The sequence below is a fragment of the Xiphias gladius genome, chromosome 19, assembly GCF_016859285.1.
Source record: "Xiphias gladius isolate SHS-SW01 ecotype Sanya breed wild chromosome 19, ASM1685928v1, whole genome shotgun sequence".
Taxonomy (NCBI): domain Eukaryota; kingdom Metazoa; phylum Chordata; class Actinopteri; order Istiophoriformes; family Xiphiidae; genus Xiphias; species Xiphias gladius.
Window position 1 is genome coordinate 5,472,005 of NC_053418.1, and position 23,655 is coordinate 5,495,659.

Consider the following 23,655-nt stretch of genomic DNA (forward strand, 5'->3'; position numbering starts at 1 on the left):
TTCTAAGTAACTCTACATGAATTCACAACACATAAAAACTGAAACACATACAATCTGTCTTCATCCTCTCACTGTCTTTATCTGAGAACGCTGGGACATAAAAAACAAGTGTTTCAGGCTATTAGAGATGGAACAAAGGTGTGCGTGTGCTTGCAATCAAGGTTCAGTTAATTTCCTCCCCTTTTTATAGCTTTTTCCAGGTGGTGGTCCAGTTGTAATCCCTTCTTCTTTTCTGTTTACAACAAGAAATCTGTGTAAATGACTATAAAAGTTAAACATTTATCAAAGCTATTATGGTTAGTGTTGCTGAACATGCTTAATGTTTTATTAAAGAGGGTGGAGGGTGGGCCCAAAAAAAAAAAAAAAAAAAAAAGGTACTCATCAAGAATCCTGAAATAATGCATGGTTAAAAAAAAAAGAACAAAAAGTTTTAAAATAGCAAGCTAAAATTAAAAATGTGAGACGTGTGTTTACATGTCTCGGTGTATCCGTGGCTATTCTTGGGCGTCACCTTGGCAGGTCCATGGAGCACTCCAACAGCCCTCAAAAAATCAAAAGTGGAAGAGCTAAAACAATCACTGTTTAGTCCGTGGTTATAGTGGATTACAGGGTATGTCAAGTAAAAGGATGTGTAATATTCTCACGTCAAACATGAAATAGGATCCGATTCTGTGGTTTGGTTAAATTGCAGCTTCTATAGTTAGAGGTGCTGTTCTCCAGCTCTTCAGGTCTCTCCCCTGTTCTGTGTGTGTGTGTGTGTGTGTGTGTGTGTGTGTGTGTGTGTGTGTGTGTGTGTGTGTGTGTGTGTGTGTGTGTGTGTGTGTGTGTGCGTGTGTGTGTGTGTGTGTGTGTTTGTGTAACCTGTTGATTTGGATCTTTTTTTAACACTCAATCCTCGCTAGTGGTACCCATGAACAACCCCCTGCTCCTCCTCCCCACACTTTCTCTGATGTGCAAAATTGTCTGTGAGGGACCGTTGAATAATTTAACAGCCTGGCGACGGATCTCTGTGACACTGCACTTAGTGTGTTTGCTTGTTTCATCCAGTGTGTGCGCGTGTTTGTATTTATTTAAGGGGGAGGGGTTTGGAGAAAGACTGCGTGTTTGTGTGTGTGTGTGTGTGTGTGTGTGTGTGTGTGTGTGTGTGAGAGAGAGAGAAAGACTGGGGGGGCTTGGAAAAAGCAAGATAGTAGACCACACACTCTATTGACCAGGTTGGGAAAAAAAAAAGCGCTAGCACTGATAGTTGCCAGAGACGATGAATGGCTGTAATAGAGAATACTCCAGGCTTCTCTCCGGAGGGACAGACACACACACCGACCCCTCTGGATTCATGGGATTGTTCTATAGAAGCTTTCACACTGAATGGGGGGTGGGTTTTCGTGTGTGTGTGTGTGTGTGTGTGTGTGTGTGTGTGTGTCGGTCCAATGCATAGGGCAGTACTTTAACCGACATCTCTCTCAGGTAGCACACGTTTCCCTAGTGCTTGCCCTCAGTACAGATGAAGAGATCTCAGTCTTCACCCTATATTTGGGGAGGTTTAGGTACTGCTGCATTTTTTTTACAAGCCTCCAGATTGGGAGAGAAGACTTTTGTAGCTTTTTGGAGAGAGCTTATTCCAAGGCCACTGAAAATAATTACAAGGTCTTGTCCAGTGGTCAAAGGTTGTCTAAGAGATCCTTGTGCAAGCTTAGATTTTGATTTTGCTGGAATTATCTTTGTCTGTTTTCTCACCATTGGTGATTCTCAGGGCACTGAGATAAATGCAGCTTTCCTACTGCACTTTATCTTAAGCATGACTTTATTTTAAGAAGGGAGACATTATCGTGCCCTGTGTGAAAGCCACATAACTACACCTTGCAGGCTCCTTAAGGAAACTGGTAATAATGTATTAGGCTTTCATTTATTGCTTGGAGGTTTCAAGGAAAAAGCCACTACTAAGCTGAGCTAAAATGACCATCCCAAGAGCCCATGGTGAAGTCTTTGAATATTTTGTCTTTAGCAAACACCAGTCCTAAACCCAAATTTTACTTTATCAACTTTACTGTGATCCCCCCCCCTTTTTTTTTGCTGTAAAAATGATTGTTTTCTATTAATTCATTGATTCATTGATTAATCATTTTAGCTCTAAAGCTGATCATTCTCTGCAAGTATATTTCATAAAATGGGTAATTCTGCCAAAATGTTTCATGTGCATTTAGAGTCTATGTGTTTGTGTGAGTGATATCACTATTATGATGTTAAAAGTTTATATACTGACAGTGCCATAGCATACAAAATTTCAACGCTCCATAATGGAGGGATAGTCTTTTCCACAAAGCCCCTGGCTACTCCCAAACACCTCACAAATGCCCTAGGCTAGCTTAATATTGCATAGCTGCAACTTTACACACAGATCCTATATATGGACATGTGCAAGGGGGTAAAAATGGTGTGAAATGTTTTCTCACGTGTGAAGCCTTTCATGTGCCGTGGTTGTGCGTGTGCTCTTTCCGTTTATATAATACTCTGTAAGTCTGCATCATTTCAAGTGACTTTCCTACATCAATATGGAGATTAAGATTGTTATTGACCTAAAGCTTTAGGGTGAAGAGTGGAGCTGCTGTCTTCTGTCTTCTTTTTTCTCACACATTTCTGTGGGAGGGTTGTTGCACTATGCACTTATGACAGCGATTGAATCATGGCTTAGTGGTTTAAAATTTGTTTTGATGACAGTCGTGTCCAGGAAATGAATGAACACTTAAACACTCCTCTAACATTTAGGCAGCATCCTCTCACAACTGTGGATTGACCAAGTTAACTGCATTGAAATAACAACATAGCTGTCTGGAGACAGTCAACAACACGGTATGACACCAGCCATCCAGTTGGTCTGTCCGCCTGCACTACTGCATTTTCTGTCTACCCCTGTTTGGTGATGCATACTGTTTATCCATTTATCCTGGATCTTTCTAGTTGAACTTTTTCAGCATTTATGATTTATTTTATTAAAACAACAGCAAATCATATTTGATACAAAGTGTGGTGTTCTTAGTCTGCCATTTGTCCATGGACAAATGACAGCTTCCGTCTTTCTCAGATATTATTGCAGGTCCAGTCTATGAAAAAACGACTGGACCTGCAAAGGAAAGAGCGAGAGTTTATGTCACTGGTGTCTGTCTCTTCATCTTTGCATGTTGCAGTGAAAAAAATTAGGATGTTTTATGCTTTGACTGAGAAACTTAGATTCAACTCAGGGCTTTTTGACAGCTATTCAAACTCTTGACTGGATGATTAAGTAATCTATTATTATTTAAATCTAAAAGAAATAGTTAATAGACATTTTTGGAAATACACTTATTCCTTTTCAGTAAACTCTTGCCGAGAGTTTACTGAGAAGATTAATGCATCGCTCATGTCTGTGCAGTATCAAGCCAAATTGATAAAGCTATCTTAGCATAAACTAGACGTAAGAGGAAACAGCGAGCCTGGCTCTCTTCAAAGGTAACTCACTGCATCCAACCAAGAAATAGTCCGGTACATGACTTCTGTAATGCCACTACTTGTCGCTTTCACAGTTCAGTTCTTTTGTGGATTTAACAAAGATGATATGTTTATATCTTTTATGTTTATAATAAGTGTATTTATCAAAATAACAAACTGTTCCTTCAACATTTTCCTTTACGTGGTGACATATAGCATGTTGAATGCAAGTGAATATGCATCTTAGCTCAACTGCTCAACTTAATCGCATTTCTGCTGTTGACCAGTTTGAATCGGCACTGATGAGGGCAAGATCACTGCTCAATAGTACTCCACGCTCATTTTTTCCCATCTAGTACTTGGAAAGACAAAAACCTGTTGCTGATAAAGATACTTAGTACATTTGTTGTATCTGCAATAGTTAAAGTCAGGATTGAAAAGCCCAAAATCTCATCTCTGATCTGCTCTTCATCCCCAGAGTGCTCTAGCAGGATGGAAATGTAGAGGCCTATAAAAGGTCATTGGTGCCAAGTTCAACTTTTGAACATCCACTACACAAGTAGAATAGCCGCTGTGAGGTTTGGGGCTGTTGTTGCTCTAAGACAACAAGAGGAAATCTGTTCAAATAAACTACAGATTTAGAGTTGGGCCAGGCTTTTAAGTTGGTGGATAGGCCACTTATTTGTTTCTTATTTGTCCCTCAATCCAGCAATACCCACATTTATGTTGGTATTAGCCTTAAAGCTAATCTGAGAAGGTAACAGTCTTTGGTCTGGGTGTGTGTATGTGTGTGTTTGTATGCATGCATGTCTCAACAGTGTCACTAAGCTCCCGAGATGAGAGCTGCCCTGAAGTCTCCAAATCCTGCTTTAGAGCGTTTTTTGTGTGTGTGTGTGTGTGTGTGTGTGTGTGTGTGTGTGTGTGTGTGTGTGTGTGTGTGTGTGTGTGTGTGTGTGTGTGTGTGTGTGTGTGTGTGTGTGTATTCTTCACTTCGTGAAAATGAGTCACTGCTATAAAAATCCACACCATGCCGCCCTGGCAGGATAATCAGGACATAATGTTTAGTTTCTTTCTATCTCACTGGATTAGTTTATTTTCATCCTGGGAGAATTTTGTATGTTGTGGAAATTGCCTCATCTTCGGTTGTCTCAGCTTTATTTAAAGCAGTATTTCACTATGGGACATGTTTTAAAGCACACCTACCTCCAGCATGACTCATCAAAAGCCCACCTCAGACATCATCAGTCACTCTGGGAATCACGAAGTGTTGAATTTGTGCACACTTGAGTCTCATTATCACTGATTAAATTCAGGCAAATCAGGGCTCAGAGTTATTATAAAGACAGATAAAGTACTATAACTAGTTTTATGTTTGTGGTGCTTTAAGTGTGCACATTAATTCAGATTCACAAAATATGTTTACATCTAAGAGCTAGTCAGTTTAGTAAATTTAATCTACGGAGAGGTAGTGAGCAATTTTTCTGAGAAGAATTAGATGTTTAGTGACTTGCTCAAGAGTACTCGAAAGGCTGCTGACAAAAGGGAATTCTCTACACAGAAATCCCTAGGTTTCCATTCAGGAAGTCAGGTCATCTTAGATACCTGCAGCGGCCCCTTTGTTGGTCAACATTTCATGAAGTCTTGGCAGTCTGGATGTGACAAACTGAAACAGAAAGAGGCGTGAACTTGGCCAAAGTCCTTGTTTGATACCTGATACACATCCACAGGAAAGCAAAAACAGAAAAACCACATGCACACAAATACTGTTTTGTTCTGTTAAGTTTGTTTGTGTTTTTCTGTCTTATAGCTTCTTATTAAACAAAAAATACACAAGCGAGCTTAGAGATCAGAGAGTTGTCACATGGATCTCTCAATGCTTTCTTCATTCCTACTCTAATTTTTCTCTCTCAACTCTTTTCATGTCATTACCGTTTAGGACACGATCAGATCCTCTGTGCCTCTTTCTCAGATTTTTTCCCTCTCTCTTTCTTTGTGTTTAACAAATATTTACCATGCCACGCCACAGCTGGCCCCCCGACCTCTGTAACCCGGTCTTTTCCTCGAACACAATTACAGATGCGCACGCACACACACACTCACACGCACACACACACACACACACACACACACACACACACACACACACACACACACACACTCACACTGAATTCTGCTTAGTTGACATTGCAGTGGGTATATGGTATACCTCTTAACCACTAGGCCAAAACACCTGTTAACTTAATTTTATTTATTTCTGCTTTTGCAAATGTGCGGACATTATGTAGTGTTTAGAAAACAGAGAATTTAAATTCTTACTTATTTGGAAAAATGTTAAGGTTTAATGATAATAAGATTCATGATAATCACTCCTCAGCAACGACATTGTTTAGCTACTTCAAATCCTCTGCTCAGCTGTAAAATGGCATATTTTTAAAAACATTAGCAGACAAAATTATGTTACTGCTTCAAATCAAGTAGTTATGGATATATTCCTGGCATGTGCAAGGTGTGTTTACACTCCTAAGGAATGAAAGTGACATGTCTTTTATGACATTCCACCAAAAACTAGATTTTCTTTCTTCTTTCTGGCTTCTCAAATGTGAAGATTTGCTGCTTTTATCATTTTTGTAACGTTGTAAAATGACTATCTTTGTGTTTTGGACTGAAACTCTGACAAAATAAGACATCTGAAGATGTCAATTCAGGCTCTGTAAACTTGTGATGGGCCATTTTCTGACTTTTTATAAACTAAAAAATCAGTGTTTTTTTGGGCAGTTTAATTGAGAATGAAAATAATCGTTAGCTGCGGCCTTGAAAGTACTATATGTTCGGATCGTTCTTTTAAAATAAAATAAATTTGAAGTCCTCTTGAAGATGGACTTGAGTAAAAGACACACAAACACACTCTCACCCTTGCACTCTTTTCTCACTCGTTCTCTCTATCTATTTATGTGTTTTTGTTGTTGGTTGGTCACAAATGCCAAGAAGGGTGGAGTGAGCATGGAGAAGAAGTGCAGCCACAAGTTTCCCAGAGGCTCATGCAAGCGTCAGTTTGTGTTATAAATCATTCAGGGACTCTCAGAAGGGGCACAAAACATTTTTATCCCTCTTCTCTCATCCCTCCATCCTCTCTTCTTCTTTTATTATTGAATGCGGTTCTTCTGAGCACCCAATCTGCCGCTCTGCACTATCAAAAAGAGAGAGGAGTAGGTTGAGGGGGGTGAAACCAATAAGCCAAGAGCAGGGTAAAAAACTGATAAAATGGGATAGATAGAGAAGAGGAAGAAAGGAGTTGTTCCAATTTGATTACACACAGAAATTAAGTGGCTCAAAGCAGAGGTCACAGGGTCATTTATTTGCTGAATAATGGATCTAATGTAATTCCTTACTGTCAGGCTGCTGGTAGACAACAGTTGGTTTTATTGTGTGCTGGCCTTGTAAATCACCATGTGTACGGTAGAGGGTCAGGTTGTGTTCAGTTGTAATGCTCTGGATGCTGCACCACCTGCTTGTCATAATGAAACATAGTCCAGTAGCTGGCAGCGCTCCGCTGTCAGAACAGCTCGCTCGGATTTGACGCGTACGCGTGGGTATACTGTGTGTGTGTGTGTGTGAGACACTGTGTGTGTATGTGTGGGAGAAAGCAAAGTATCGTATTTGTGCTTGCTTGTGGGTGTGTGAAAGCTTGTGTTTGTCCACAGCGCTGTGTGTAGTGTCCTTGAACTCGTGTAATCGAAGGAGGGAGAAAGAGGATGTGTTAAGCTTGAAACAGGAGGCACTCCCCTTGTTTAAAATGACAAGACATTTAGTTTGAGATACGACCTGGCCAATGCATTCAGGGATAGACAGTGGTCTCCCTGTGACCCTGAATATGGACAAGCAGATGTAGAAAATTAATTAACATGAAGATGGTTCCTATCTTACTATCATACACTAAATGAAGTGATACTTTCACCATTTTAAGACAACAGCACCATGTGTAGTGTATTTTTACCACCTGACTAAGAGACCTAACAGCCTTTATCTTACACTGGTGATACTGTTGACAATACCTCTAAGAATTGAGGTTATGTTGTCATCTTTCGTGAAGCTGATAAAAGAAGGAATCATTGCTGTGGATCCTGGAGCTGCTGAGAGGATAATAACTGACAATCATTAAAGAGATTTTCATTGGCTGTTAAGTCATTCCACCATCTGCTATTGTGAGGAAATCTGAATGTTTTACCTCTGTTTGTACTGGAAGAACATCATCTTCCTCGTGCTCCTCTCGTTTTTTATGAGATGCAAAGCAGCAACCCTCTGTGCTGTAAAGTAATCCTGCAGATTTCTTATACATCTGACTTGTGGTGTATGATATAAAATGTATAAATAGCAGTGCAAGTACATGTAGAGGCTTTTTCCTCTTGTCCGACATGGCGTTGTGTGAGGTAATGTCTCAGTAAAGAGGGAAGGGAAGACAATCTCTATTTTGGCATTTATGTATTTGCAGAAGTTGCACTCAGCCACAAAGTGTATCAAATCATCATCAGTCTCGTAAAGACACAAAGGAAATTTATTAGACTCTTAAACATGGCAATGTTTGGTGCATAAAATGTCAGAAAATTGTGAATAATGCTGATCACATTTCCTGAGGTTCAAACCCTTTTTTTTTAATCCAAAGCCCACAGATATTTACTTACAGAGAAGACTAAGAAAACCAGTAACTCTGCATTTGTTGTAACCACTGAATTTTTAGCAGTTTTGCTTAAAAAAATACTTAAATGATTGACCTATAATCAAAATTGCTGCAGATTAATGTTATATTTATCAGCTAATTGATTAATCCACATATCATTTCAGCTCTAGCCACATTATCACAGGTACAATTTTCTAATGTATTTAACTAAAATGTACTTATTTAATCTTAATCCAACCATCTAACCTTTGATTTGTTTCTGCCTCTCTCTTACCTCAGGTACAGTATTATTCCAGTCATGAGGAAAGTCGGCAGGACGTCAACTCTGGACTTAAACTGAGGAGAGAGAAAAGGAGAAAGAGAGGGAGACAGAGGCTAGTCCGACACCCCCCTTTACACATTTCCTGCAGGTAGGTTTGACTCCTACGTCAATTATTCTTCTATATAAGGGCACCCCAACTAAAGTTGGTCATCTTTTAATTTTATTATAACTTCCAGCATGCAAATAAATGAACCTAGCAAAATCTCTGACAAGCTATGTGATTTTTTTGACTTGTCTCATTGAGGTCACCCTGCAGGTCATTCAGTTTCACTCTTTGTACAGTAAAGGCATTAGTGTGTGTGTGTGTGTGTGTGTGTGCGTGTGTGTGTGTGTGTGTGTGCGCGTGTGTGTGTTGGCGCGTGTGTGTTGTGTGTCAGAATCCCCTTCATGTTGCAGTAAGACATTCAGCGCAGGCACCAGCTGACTGTAAGTGGGTCTTGTCTGTTTAGTAGAAAGCTGGCTCCTTAAGCTCCTGATCACTGATGTACTAACACAGCACCCACCCCACAACTGAACTAAATTACACTAAGCTGAGTCTGGAAGGAGGCAAAGTTTCTCCGGTGCCTACTGTATACCCTAACTTTCTCAAGTTGTCTGTGTGTGTGCATACACGTGCATGCACACTTGAGTTCCTTTGTGTGGGCTTTGCTGCAGCATAACTGTTTGTGGTTGCTTGTTGGCAGCATGCAAAAAAAAAAAAAAAAAAAGTTAGATACTTTAAACTGGAAGCCTGGTAGACCAGACCAGTCTTGTGTTTGACGGTATCTAACTTTTTTTTTACTAAGTATTTGTAATTTGCAGCTATACGTCTCTTGTACCCTCTTGTAGCTAAGTAAAGACTGTAGTCATTGTGTTTATTAAATGACTAAAATGTATATATTGCAGTTGATTGTGGTGGATAATGGTGGCCTTAAAATGCACTTTTTGTTTTTAAACCATCGATTCTAAAGTACTGCTTGTCTTGTTTTGAAATATTTTTCTTTAGGCAGCCTTCTCAGGCATCTTTAAGCTGTAGTGACTGAAGGAAGCCTGAGGTTTGTCTCTGGTTTGGAGTGTTTTGTAAATTGGGCAATAATGTTAATCCTTCTGTCAACTTGTCATCATCGCACAGAGAGCCAACAGCAATAATTGGACTCAGTGGAAAGTCAGGCGTGTGTGTCTAAGTGTACATTCTGTGCCGTGGGCAAATCTTGCGGCTGAGTCACACCCTGAGTGGGGAAAAGAGCTTGAAGGGATTGGGTGTGGTAGATTGGAACAATTTTGGTTACAAAACGATACTCGAAGCAAGAAGAAGGATGATTTCAAATGATTGAACTTCCCCTAACTTGCAGGCTAGTGAACTTGAGGGCAGAGTACCTGTGAAGTTAAGACTGGTTCTGTCATTCCAATTCCAAAATAACGTCAACAATAAGGCTCTTGGTGGCTTAAAGGCAATGCACACCCATGGTCAACCCACTTATTTGTCTGATAAGGCCTCTTTTTAGGGAGATGTATGCAAAATATGCTTGGTTGACATCTTCCTCTGTCTACATTTGCAGAGAAGCCTTGTCTGACTGTTGACAGTTCCCCATGCTGTTTTATTACTGGTAAGGTCATGGTATGATTTGCAGGGAGTGTTTTACTGTTCTGGAAACTTATAAATGGAGAATGAACTTTGTCGACCACCGTTCACTTTTAGGTTATGGGCAGCTGTCATCTCACTGATAGTACATTACAAAGAGTCACTGCCAAACAAGGTCAAAGGGGACACTGAATCAACTTTGAGCGCCCTGCTGATGCAAGGTTAAGTGCCTTTGCTCTCTCCTTAGGAAAACATGGGCTCTTGCGGCGTTACGTGATTCTGCTGATCATTAAATGAAGGCCTTAGGATCTTGATCTGAGGGTTAAGAGAATAATAATAATGGCAGTGCAATACTCACCTATTTCAAAGTAATGAGAGGGTTTCCTGTGTATATCAAATATAGCACTCAGTGTAGGTCTATCTCGAATATACTCGCTTAAACCAAACTCGTCCTACATCCTGCGTGAGCGTGGATACCGTTCAGAAAAATACTAAATAAAGCTGACGTAATGGTGGTGACGTCATAGTACCTGTGACTGAAGTCCACAAGGGTCCAGTCTGGACGATTGGCATTTGAATCAAGCTATTGTGTTATTGAGGTTGTGTCAGCGTGTATGCATCTATGAATCTCCATCCGAGCATGGCCATGTGTATTGACTCAGAGCATGCACTTCACAGGGAGGAAAAAAAACACACTCAGCTTTCCAATTGATAAGAAACAACCCTAACACAGTTGGCCCCTTTAAATTGGCTAGTCATCACCATATAACCCTGCATCCTGCATTTAAATAGGCTTCTATATTATTCATAACAAGACTGACCCATTTAAAGGCATGCAGGAGGCATATACACACACACACACGTACACGTCACCCACACGCATACAGTACTCGCCAGGGACCTTGCACTCTGGTAAGATGTGAGGCTCTATCTGTTCACACTCTTTAGGTTTTTATTAGACACAATTACTGAAGTGCAGTGATTTTCATTTGTTTCTACGAGTGAGTGTATGATCCAGGCTTCCTTGCTCACTACATACACAGTGTGTGTGTACACACACAAAAGCTCTTCTCTCGTCTGTAATGAAATTAAGGATAAGGATCCTTACGCCTTTTATTTCCTTCCTCTTACACACAACACACACACACACTCACACCACACACAATTTCTCAATTTCAAATTTGTCAATTTTTTGATTTTTTTTTTTTTTTTTTTCTGGTATTTAGATTTGAATCCCAATCCCAGTAAGAATTCTGCTAGTCTGCCTAAATCCTGCTCCTGCCTGGGGGCGGGGGGGGGGCTTAAAAAATATAAACACACACCACACAACACACACAACACACACACACACACACACACACACAGACACTCCAACTGGCGACACTGCAAATTTTTTTTTTTTTTTACAGACCGTGACATACACATAATAATATACATATATGGAATATGTAATGCATAATGCAGTCTCATACAGTACACACACACACACACACACACAGATACACACAACCTCAGAAGAATGTACTTTACTTGTACCCTCATAAGAGTTTATTTTGGATACTGGCAAACCCAGGAGACAGAGTGTAAAATGAATGATAAGAATTGCATATTTTCTTTCTTGTCAAAGCTTTTCTTTTTAAAGAAACTGATAAGAGCGAGGGCACTTACAAAGAGAATTGAAGACAAAGTGTTAAAGAGTTGTAGGATGTAATAGAGAACCCTGAAGGAATGAATGTAAAATAAGATGGAGAAAGAACCAGATAAAGTCACTTGTCAGCGCAGAAGAGACTTGGAGTTTCTGTCAAGTTGTTTTCCTTCAAACTTTATCTTATACATTTTCGAGGAGATGCATGTTCATGTGTCACATGTATCCATATTGTCTACAAAGGCATATATACATCGTCATATTATATTCTGTTATTTTCAATTATTTCTTGTATGTGCCATCCCTGTTAAGTATCTATTAATTCCCCGTCCAGCCTTCTGTGGTTTATCTGAAAGAAGATTCTTTTTCCTTGATCTTCACAGTATTTTTGCACATTCTGTCAGTCAAGGGGGGGCTTGGTTTTAGTTCTAAATGTTGCGAAACATGTCACATTTGACCGTGTTTTCACATGTGTGAAAAAAGTAAACTTTTTCCCAGTCCACTAACTGTGGCTCAGTCTGATGGGATATTTTTCTCTCTCTTTTTTAAGTTCCCTCTAAAAATGCATCAAGTGAAATCATTACTGTGGTTCTACGTTGGATTTGTGGAGCGATCTTCCTGTTCATGGTGCATATATCTTATTTTTGTATATAACTGGCAAATAGCAGACAATGTGGTGTCCCAGTTAGATACGACCGTTGTAGCACATGGTATACAGTTGAGCCATATCCACCAGCCCGATGGACTTAGTCCTACAACAACATGTTCGTACATCAATTAGTCATAACAACACCAACACAGGGCCTGGGGGTGTGAGGGTGTCTGTGTTTGGTTGTGTGTTTCTGCGTGTGTGTTTCTTGTGTATGCATGTCAAACTTTGGCCTACTGTTAATATGTATATGCCTGCATGTGTTCATGTATAGGTACAAGCACCGGAGAAGTCCCAGAAAAAGTTCTTTAGATCATTTGTTTATGTTTTATTAGATTGTTGTTGTTTACTGACTTGAAAAGTAATTGCAATGGCCTGTGTGAAGTATTGGATCTCAGCCAGTCACTGTTGAGTCATTCCTGATTTTTTTTTTTTTTTTTTTAGAATAAAATGTAGGGAAAACACTTAAATTCATTGTGTTTGAAATTTTTTGATCCAGAAATTGTCCAAACTTTTAGATCAGTGCAATATTCTTCTTATTGTCCCACAAAAAATGTTGAATCCTACAGTGTTTTCAGCTGTGTGTGTGTGTGTGTGTGTGTGTGTGTGTGTGTGTGTGTGTGTGTGTGTGTGTGTGTGTGTGTGTGTGTGTGTGTGTGTGTGTGTGTGTGTGTGAGAGAGAGAGTGTGTAGTCCAGGCTAGATTAGCATAAACCGTATCATCTGTTCTACATATATATATTTTATGATATGTAGTTTATTGTATATTGCAAATCTTTTAGCCCCATTATGCACCTCACAGTAACCCGCTCACTCACCGTCTCATTTACTTAGACACCAGTGCATGCTTGCAAATCATGTGGTAACCCTGAACATACACACTGATGCAAACCTACATATAAATACGTCATGCAGTGGTGTAGTAGTGCACATGAAGTAAAGAATTCTCACTCACACACACACACGAAGCATTTAATCTGTCTAAGCCATTTGCCTAATCAGCTCTCTCTCTCAGCACAATACCATTCATAGATCCACAGTAACCACACACACTCACACACTCACACACTCACACACTCAAACACTCAAACACTCACGCACACACACACACACACACACACACACACACACACACACACACACACACACACACAGAGCTAACTGTCCAAACACCGGGCTTTGCCGGACTAGTAACAGCTTTACTAAGCCCCTCGTGTTACAACCTGTTGTTGCCACATTGCATCACTTCACACATCTTAAATGGGGAGGAAGAGAAGGAGGAGGAAGAGTGGAAAAAGAGGGAGGGAGGTGTGCAGTCGCTAGAGTGATCACATGACTTCAGTGTTCATTTGCTCCATTTTTATCTGACTTTTACTTGTCAACCGACTCTGTCATTGTGGTTCAGATCTGCTTTTTTAAAGCTCTATCAAACTGTAAAGCTGCTTTTTTACTCAAGTAGGTCTGTTCTTTCTGTCTGTCTGTCTGTCAAATCTTTCTCTTTCTCTCCCCAATTTTCTACTCTTTACATAATTTTCGTTTTTCTCTATTATTTTGTAACCTTTTCATTCTTGTCTCATTTTCTATTAGCGAAAGCAGCATAGTTATACTATGTGTGTGTGCACACACACTCATGCTGTAGGTGTGTTTTTGATGGGGAGAGCGTTGGGTTGGGGGTTGTGTCACGCTTTATTTCAGTAGCTATCTGGAGCGCTCAAGCAGGAGAGATGAGAGACACACAGGGCTGATGCAACCAGTAGACACACAGACACATACACAGATTCACTAACACACATGGACACACACAAGTTCATATCGTAGGTGAACGGAAATAAAACACAAGTGCACACAATCAAAACACAAACAGAAACAAATACAGGCAGCAACACACAAGCAAGCACAAATATACATAGACATAAGCATGATCACACACACAGACCCTTTATGATTTTTTTGCACTGCCTAATTTAGTGAAAAGCAGACAATCATGTTGGTGTTAAGTAAAGCTGAAATAATTAGTTAATTACTTAATTAATTAATCATCAAAAAATTAATTTAATCAAACACTCATTGGTTCCAGCCTCTTAAATATGGAGATTTGCTGCATTTCTTTGTCTTATATAATATTTACTGAATATCGTTGGTTTTTCCAGTATTAAAGTTAAGTAAAACCAGAGGTAGAAATCATATATTTTAAAAAATACAAGGAAAGGTCCTGGATTCAAATTATTTCTGAAGTAAAAGTACAGAAATATTGACAACAAAATGCACTTAAAGTATTAAAGGTAAAAGTACTGAGAATGGTCCCTGTCAGTGTTCCAGTATTATATTATTGGATGATTAATATTGATGTATTAAAATGAGCAGTACTTTAATGTTGTAGTGGGTCAAGGTGGAGCCAAATGTAATTGCTTCATATACTCTTTTTGGTCTATGACAGTGCATTGTAATTTCTTAACTGATCATTTGTTTCTTATGAAAAATACTAATCTGAAAAATACCTAGGAACTATAGCTTAGGAAAAACACGCGCTAGAGTAAAAAGTACAATATTTCCCTTGGAAATGTAATGAAGTTTAAGTATGATGTAGCATAAAATGGAAATACTCACATAAAGTTCAGTTCTGGAGTAAAGGTACTCATTTACTTTCTAACACTGGAATGTTTGGTTGGACAAAACAGGTAATTTCAAGACGTCAACTCAGGCGTTGATTAATTGGAATCAATCAACTTAGGCGTTGATTAACTGCAATCAGAATTTTCAGTACTTTCTGACACCTTACAGAAAAACTGGTTAATTGAAAAACCTCTGGATGCTTTCACCAAATCAGTGTTACATATGATGGATACTTTATAGCCTTTGGTACTGAAGAAATCCGTTGATCAGATATCTGAAGAACCAGCATCACATTAAGGAGCCTGACAGATTACGGAAGTTTAACTAAGGGGTTTTCATTGGACTGCGAGTAACCATGAACAGTACATATATAGATCTGTAGTCTACAGGCCGTACGCATACAGTGATGTTGCTGTACCGTACTCCGTAGCTCACTGATCATTTGTCACACTTCTGTCAAAGGCACTGAGGTCTCAGCTGAGGGTTTTCATGCTTCCACAGAAAAGCCTCTACAACCAACACATGCCTTAAGGCAATAAGCATGTACGCCTGCAAATGTGGTCTTTCACATTATGTAAGCAGGTAAACTGAAACCTTGCCTGTTGTGTATGTACCCACCTGTGGTTCTTCCCGAGCATGTTCTTGGAGCAGTCTTAGAGATAAATCGGAGCTCACAGGCATGAAATTGACTTTAGTCAGGCTACAGTACAACTGGCTGCCATTCCAGATGCTGAGATTTTATAACAGCTTTGTAGATGGTAGCAGGCTGGCACAGTTGCTTCAGGAGGCCTTTTGGTAAACTGACAAGAGGCAGCGTGTGTCTCCCTGTTGAGGTTTTCTTGGCCAAAACACTCCTATCACCTCCTTTTTGGGATATAAATGCGAGAATAAACAAATCCAATTATCCAATTATACAGTCACAACTTCAATGCTAAATATTGTTTAACTGTTGTCCAGAAAGCCTCATAACTAGGCTGTTCATAAAATTCTATCCTAAATGATGACATACTTCTTTCCTTCAACACTGCAGAGTAGCAAATAACCAGCGTGTCTTGACGTAGGCCTTGAACACATGAGCACTGGCAGAATGGCCTCGAGCTGCTTTGAGCCTTGTGTTTTCCTCGTGAGTGAAGATGCTGAACCTTGAGGCCACTTTCAGACTTTGGGTGTTAAGCACCTCTCTTATATTACAACTTCTAGGGAAGGTTTGCTATTTTGTTTTTAAAAAAAATCACTGTATTTGATTGGATTTTACCAAACATAATGTAATGTGTAGATATGAATAGCAAAAAATTTGAATCGCGATATTCCCATTAATGTCATTGTTCAAGTTCCTCAATAAATCATTGCAGCCCTAGATTCCCGTACTGTACCTAAAGTAATGCCCCCAAAGCCTCGAGGCTTCCATCTTTATGCATCTGGTGACATGGAAGAGAGGGCACAGGACTTTGCCTTTAAGACTGATATTTTTGGAGAGGGTGTGATGGCTTAGATCCCTTTAAGAGCAGGGGATTATGATGATGCTGATGCTTAGTGTCTTGGCCTGGGTGCCTGTGTGTCTTGCTGCCTCTGCCTGTATGTCAGCTTGCTCTGTGTGGGGCTGGCCTTTGGAGCCAGATTTGCTTGCTGCATCTGGCTGATGTGCATAGAAATTTCATGGTAAACAGAAAAAGAGTGAGAGAAACGGGAATGAGAGAGAGAGAGAGTGTGTGTGTGTGTGTGTGTGTGTGTGTGTGTGTGTGTGTGTGTGTGTGTGTGTGTGTGTGTGTGTGTGTGTGTGTGTGTGTGTGTGTGTGTGTTGCATGTGCAGCGAAGCTAACTGGAGCAGGGTGTCCAGGATGCGTACACGCTTCACAGCCTGGCTGTAGCCTTGCGATACAAAACATTCAGCATTTGTGTGTGTGTGTGTGTGCACAAACACAAGCAACTGTTACACTGTGCACATGTGTGGAAATGGTTCATCAGTGACTCAGCTTCAGCTGTCAAGTATATTTTCTGTGTGTGTGTGTGTGTGTGTGTGTGTGTGTGTCTGTGTCTGTGTCTGTGTGTATGTGCGCACACGTGTGGTCACATGTTTACATGAGCAAGTGTGACTGTGACTTGGATGAGCAACAGGACTAGTCAGCTAGCTGTCATCAGTCTTTTTTCCTGTCTCATCACCTATCAACTGTCCATGAGATGCACACACGCAGACAAACACATGTACACACACTACGCGTGCACACACGCACAAAAACACACACAAATGTGGATAGTCTTCAAAGGCACTATAAAGTTACAATTGATCAAACAATGTCTGGATGTTCCCAGGTATCAATGACCAGCCCAAGTTGTGTGTGTCAGTGTTAAGTAATGCTTTAGAATGCATGTTACTAGTTTAAATACATAGCAAGTAATATAACACTGATTACATAAATAGTTATTTGCTCCAAACCCTGTCCATAAAAGTTTTAATATTTGCTTTCTCGGGTCTGGTAAAAATTGTCTTTCACACAGGAATTAATGTGTTTTCTGGCAACAGCATGAAAGAGGATCTGAGTAGTTAGCCCGAAGGAAACAAATGTGATAATCTTGTCCAGTGCAGTGTACAATAATAGAAATGTCTGCTCATCGTCTGTCTTTTTCTCTGCTCTGTTTCCCAGGTCTAGCTGGCCAATGCCGGGCCCGTTGTGGACATCTGGTGGCGGTAGCAGCAGCAGCAGTGTGCATGTGAGCGCGGTCCCCGGCGCCTAGCCCATGTCCAGCCCATAATGCCGTCGTCCACACGGAAAGGAGTGCCGAAGGATCCCGAGCTGGCCGGCCTCTTCTTCAAAGATGACCCCGAGGACGTCTTCTGTGACCTGCACGAGATCGGACATGGCAGCTTTGGTGCCGTCTACTTTGTAAGTACCAATTCGCGAACACGGATTGATGGAAATCATCTAAACTAGACTTTGGACACTCCATAAATTTACTCTGTTGAAGAGATCCTTGTTTAGATTCCATAGGAAATGACTTCAAGTTGTTGTCATGGCCGTTTTACCAGTACATTTCAGAGTCTTGGAATAAGAACAGTTTTTCCCAGCCATTTGCGTCAGGAATCCAGTACATCTTTTTGTTTTAAAGGTTACTGAAGACAGGTTATCGGTTCGTGGGAGTAATTTATTGAAATTTATTGGCTTTATTGGAATTTATTCGGCTGGTTCATTTTATTTACTTATTTTTTGGTTCGATTTGTTTTATAGTTCAGAAAGACAGCATGTGAACAAGAGGCTTGACCATTTAAAAGTAATAATACCACTACGTAAGGCACACTTAGACGTTTACTACACAATGATTATTAGTATGCCACTGTAGCTTTGTATATTAACTAGTTACTCTAAATATTTATTTATTCACTGATTTGTACACAAGCTGTAAGTGTAGCCTGCTACAATATGGCTCTTTGAATACAATTAAGTGGAGAGAGATCCCCTCTCAGCACTTTCTCTGTAGCCTTTCTTATTAATCTCATCAGCACTAATTACTCATCAGGCCTTTGATTCTAAAGCTGCGTGGAGAGCGGCTGAGAGCATGCTGCATCTCTCTGCTTTCTCCTCTCCTCTTCTCTCCTCTCTTCTCCTCTCCTCTTCTCTCCTCTCTTCTCCTCTCCTCTTCTCTCCTCTGCCCCCCCCTCTGGATGCAGGGCTGGGGGCGATAAGCCTCCTCCCTCCCTCCTAAGACAGCTGTTCTCTTGGTATAGAAAAACAGAGAAGCTGTCGATAGTGGGGTAGGATTTTCTCAGCAGCCAGGGCTTCACTATCCCCTTCTATCCCATGTCATTTACACACACGGACACACACACACACACACACACACACACACACACACACACACACACACACACACACACACACACACACACACACAGCCCCAATACATCACTAGTAGCCCTGGTGCCCATGTCTGTCTGGCTAACAGGCTCCAGTGCGTGTCTAAATCCTGCCCTGATGCCAGTGCTCACTGACACACTTATGCTGTCCGCATTACAACTGCTACACTTCTAGCTTTAGCTGTTAGCCAGAGCAGATTAAGTCAAAGTGTTCCATGGTTTGTTTTTTTTTCCATATAAAGATGTACATTTTCTTCAAAGTTTAAATAATGAAATGAATGGTCTGCTAACAATTATAAGTAGGATACATGTCTATGCATAGCAAATATCACATTATGATGGCATTGGTTGACATGGTAGTATAAAAAAATGTTTTTTATAGAAATGCTGTGTAAATCTTGGAATTGTTACTGTACTAACCGTACTTAAAATCATAGTTTCATTTTCTGCTTCATCGCTTTATCTTTGATTGATGTTCAATTGTCGCATCCTTTAGGAGAATATTAACTGTAAATAAAAACATTGACTAAATCATTATTTTTTTAAGCCTGAAAAAAATTCTGGGGAGGTGAAGTACTCCTTTTTTCTTTAGAGTAGTGTCTGCTCTTTCCATCTCACACAGTATACAGTATAGTCCCAATAACCTCCATCCACAAAATGGGGTATTTTGCATGTAGCCCGAGAAGCAAAAACCCAGGGTAAAAAAGTCTGCAAATCACTCGCTGCTGCTCATTAAGCTTATTGCTTTGAGCACACTGTAATAATTGATGGTGACTCACAGGAGAATATCAAACATTTTAGCAATTTCTTTTGGCAGCTGGGCAGTCAGAGGACACAGAAATTTTAGAAACAAAATCGCAGTGAAATTGTAAAAAAGCGCAGCCCCCATCATCAGTGGAAATTATGCCTTTGCATACAACCCACTGTTGGGAGAAATCTGTGAGCACCCAAAGTAACTGATGGAAACACTGGAAGAACATGCAAACTTATTCAAACCGTCTTGCGCTGAGACAGGATTACTAACAACCTACCCAATGAGCCGCCTCAGGCAATAAGCTGTATTTCTTCAATACTTGATTTGGCTGCACTGTGAAACACTAAAGAAGTAAATGTCTGCGGTACTAATACTGTATAAGGTTAAACGCGTGATACAAGATTGCAGTGACTACCACTTTAAATGCATGAATATTCTCTAGGTTATTCCTGTACATGAATGCATAGTCAAATAAATGTGTGCAATTGTACAGTATGTGCGTTCATAGTTAATGAATGGGAAGACTAAGGAGGAACTCCATTGTAGAAGAGAACATGGGCAATTCCCTGTGTTGAGTTTGTAGGCCCATCAGCCGGGGCTTTGCACACACACCACTGTAGTGTATGTTGAATGAATTAGTCTATTGTATTTATTGATACACCCCCTTTTATTCTGCAATGTCAATTAGCTTGAATATATTTCAGTATTTAAGCATCAAATGATTTTTTTTTTTCTTTTCTCTATTGCCATCTACTTATATACTACACCAAAGGGAACGGCTATTATGCATGAAATGACAGACAATCATAGGGATCAAATGAATCTGAAAAAAAAGTCAAATGGAATACTGCCTGCTGTTACTGTAATTTCATTTGAATCTCAACATGAAATTCCCATTCATTTGTAAGTGGGATGAAGCTGAGATAAGGGCTTAGGCTGAGCCGCAGCGTGGCTGTTCCTAAGGTCAGATGCCCCCGAAGGTTAACACCACGGGTTTAACATAGGCATGTGAATGTGCACAGACAACTCAAACACTTGCAGTAGCTACAGCTTGCACGCAGCACTTACCTGCAGCCCCCCCCTAATCACACTGTTGACTGCTTTGATCAGGCGGAAATTTGTTTCAATTGAAAAGAGAGAATCTGTCAGTGCCATATCACCCTGTTGTAAATGTATTGCTTTGTGAATGCATTATGATGTTTGGCATGCATGGAATCTATCTGGCTCACCTCTGGATCACCCTCCCTGGAAGCAATACATAAGCTAGTGTCCAGCAAAAACTAATTTCTTTTCAATTTACAGAATCTGTTTTCTGCTGTATCATTCTGTTGTAATATAGTACAATATTGCATGTGATGTTTTTGAAAAAAAATGTTCTTTGTATATACAGTACGTATTCATTTCAATAGCTCTCTATGATGTTTCTGTGATGAAACTTAATGTTTGGATGAAACTTAATGTTTGGAACAGAAAACCACTGGTTACCCTGCTCAATCAGGCATCAGGATCTCTATGTACAACAGTGAAGTTACTTTTTTATACAGTGTGTTACCTCTTTATAATTATATTATACCAATGTGTCGGTTTCTAATTTATTGGTGCCAGGTTCTTTTTGTAGAGCTTTATGGCCAGGGGACCAAAACAAAGTCCTGTGATGTCTTTTGGGAGGATTACTGTATGAGTGTTTGTGGGATTTTCTTTTTAGACTTTAGACTTTTAGAATTTCATGGAATCTGACCTCTTCCATTTTCAAACTTTCAGGCACGTAACTCTTACTCCAATGAGGTTGTGGCCATCAAAAAGATGTCCTATAATGGCAAGCAGACTACCGAAGTAAGAAAGACACGCACACAGGAACACATTGACAACACACCAAACTTTGTATTCAAAAACCGAGGTGCAACTGTGATTGCACCACCACAATTTTGTGGTTGTGTCTTTGAACACATATCACAAAACGGCTCAAGTTCAACAGGGCATTTGGTTAGGCTGTGGTCAAATATCTAGAAAAGGGAGAGCAAGTGCTCAAAATGCAAAAGCAGTGTTATACCATTCTCACTACTATTTCACTCAAAACTTAGCACTAGCTTGTGAGATTGTGAGATGTCTCTTTTGTGGTGGTTAGTTACCCTAAAAGACCACAAATAATATAAAAATAATTAGTCACCACCAGATGCAAAATTTTGAACAAACATGTGCCTCCCTCAAGTAAACCTCTGAAAAAGTTTAGGCTCAAGGCACAAGTGTGTTTCAGAAGGCCTCCTATTTGATCTCAGCTTATACCACAGCTGAACTTGAGCCCACATCGCTGTGGTTTAGTACACTTTCTTTTTATAAACCTTTGAGGGATTGTTTTGTGTGAGGGCTCTTGCTTGACATTGCCAGGCTGTTTGTAAGTAGTTTCAATTTTGTGTATTCTATTGCTCTGTTTAGTATTTATGCTGATGCAGTGCCATTAAAAAAAGACGTCCTTGTGTGTCTATGTACAATGGTAACAGATGTATAAAAGCCATGATACTTGTGTGCGAGTGGTTGCTACAACGAGGCCAGCTGCGCCATTGCAATCAGAGTCACAGCAATGCCCACTTATGTGTTACTGTGATTGTACCTGTAGTGTGTAACCATCTGTGTCTGAATTTGCGTTTGGCAGAAGTGGCAGGACATCATTAAGGAGGTCAAGTTTTTGGGACAGCTGCGACACCCAAACACAATTGAGTACAAAGGCTGCTACTTGAAAGACAACACTGCCTGGGTTAGTGGATCCTTCTTCACATCTCCTTTTGTCCTAGTTCCCTTCTCACAGTTTCGCAAAGATAAACTGTTAATCTTTTCCTCCTATTCCCTTTGTCTGATTCTTTTCCTCTTTGTCTTTACTTCGTCTCGTTTCCCATTGGCTGTGTTTTCCTGCTGCCTACAGCTGTTTCTCTGCATATGTTGTAATCAAAACCACATCCATTGTAGACATTATAATGGGATCAGTTTGCAGCTGAGGAAAACTTCACTAGTTTTTGCAAACTTGACTTAAACCTTTTGTATTTTGGATATTTTATGATAGAGTGCAGACCATGTGGATGATTAATCATTCAGCTGTAACTATATTCTGTTTCAGCTGGTGATGGAGTACTGCCTGGGCTCCGCATCAGATTTACTAGAGGGTAAGTGTATTTATTAATGTTTAATGTGAGCCCACACTTTCAAACACGTAAAATTATAAAACTGTTTTTTATTGTCCATGTCAGGCTTTTTACCTTAAGATCTTTCCAGCAAGTCACAGGCTACCTACTGTATTTCCTCCTATTTTATGATTAAGCTTAAAGACCAAAAAACATTTTCCAGATTTTCAAAGCTTGAACCTCCCGAACTGTTCACCATCTAAACTTCTCTCACCTGAATCTAATGTGTTATTTTAAGCACCTTAACGTGTACTCCTCTCGGATGTAGATACACTGTCGTGACAGTTGGCCTTGGGTTGTTTTTTGGACTTCGGCCTGTATGAAATTTCCCAGTGAGAGTTGTGCTGTGACCTTTTTGCTTTGTGATGTACTCTCTGTACTGAAGCAGTCAACAGGGAACCAGCGTAGGACCCTGTATCACAACTGTTTACATGTTTTCCATATGGTAGATACCAAGGGAGTACTTTGTTGTTGCTCTATCAGCAGGACAGCTTGGTACAGTTTTTTTTTTTTTCCTAAAACTGTGATGTTTTGGTTGCCAGGACGTTGATCAGCCATGAAGTCTGGAACTCATAACTATATGCAGAAACTTTATTTATTACATAGGCCTTTGTGTAGAACCGTTTTAGATCATTATTATATCATTGGAGTCTTCAGAGGATTCCTACTCATTTCCACTGTACTTATTTCTCCCTAAGTTCATAAAAAACCACTGCAAGAGGTGGAAATTGCTGCCATTACCCACGGTGCCTTGCTAGGACTGGCTTACCTACATTCCCATAATATGATTCACAGGTGAGTCAGTTTTTGTCCTTGCTGGAAAACATTTCCCCACAGGAACATGCAGTGACTTTAGCAAAAACATGATAAAACGAGCTGAGAGACACTCATGTCCTCCCTTTAGTGCAGCGTTTACTACTTAAATTGTAAAATCTCACATCTTTACTTAAGT

The 23,655-nt window shown here is 40.0% G+C and overlaps 1 protein-coding gene across 5 annotated transcripts in view; it reads left to right on the plus strand.

Annotated features, from left to right (window-relative positions):
* taok3a (TAO kinase 3a) overlaps positions 1–23,655 on the plus strand; it is a 70,115-nt gene that overhangs the window by 17,796 nt on the left and 28,664 nt on the right. For all 5 annotated transcript variants that reach the window (XM_040155075.1, XM_040155076.1, XM_040155074.1 and 2 more), the window contains 6 exons: positions 8,417–8,547; positions 17,569–17,808; positions 21,292–21,363; positions 22,181–22,282; positions 22,640–22,685; positions 23,402–23,498. In XM_040155075.1, the coding sequence (XP_040011009.1) occupies positions 17,677–17,808; positions 21,292–21,363; positions 22,181–22,282; positions 22,640–22,685; positions 23,402–23,498 (449 nt within the window). In that variant the 5' untranslated portion in view covers positions 8,417–8,547; positions 17,569–17,676. The remainder of the gene's footprint in view (positions 1–8,416; positions 8,548–17,568; positions 17,809–21,291; positions 21,364–22,180; positions 22,283–22,639; positions 22,686–23,401; positions 23,499–23,655) is intronic.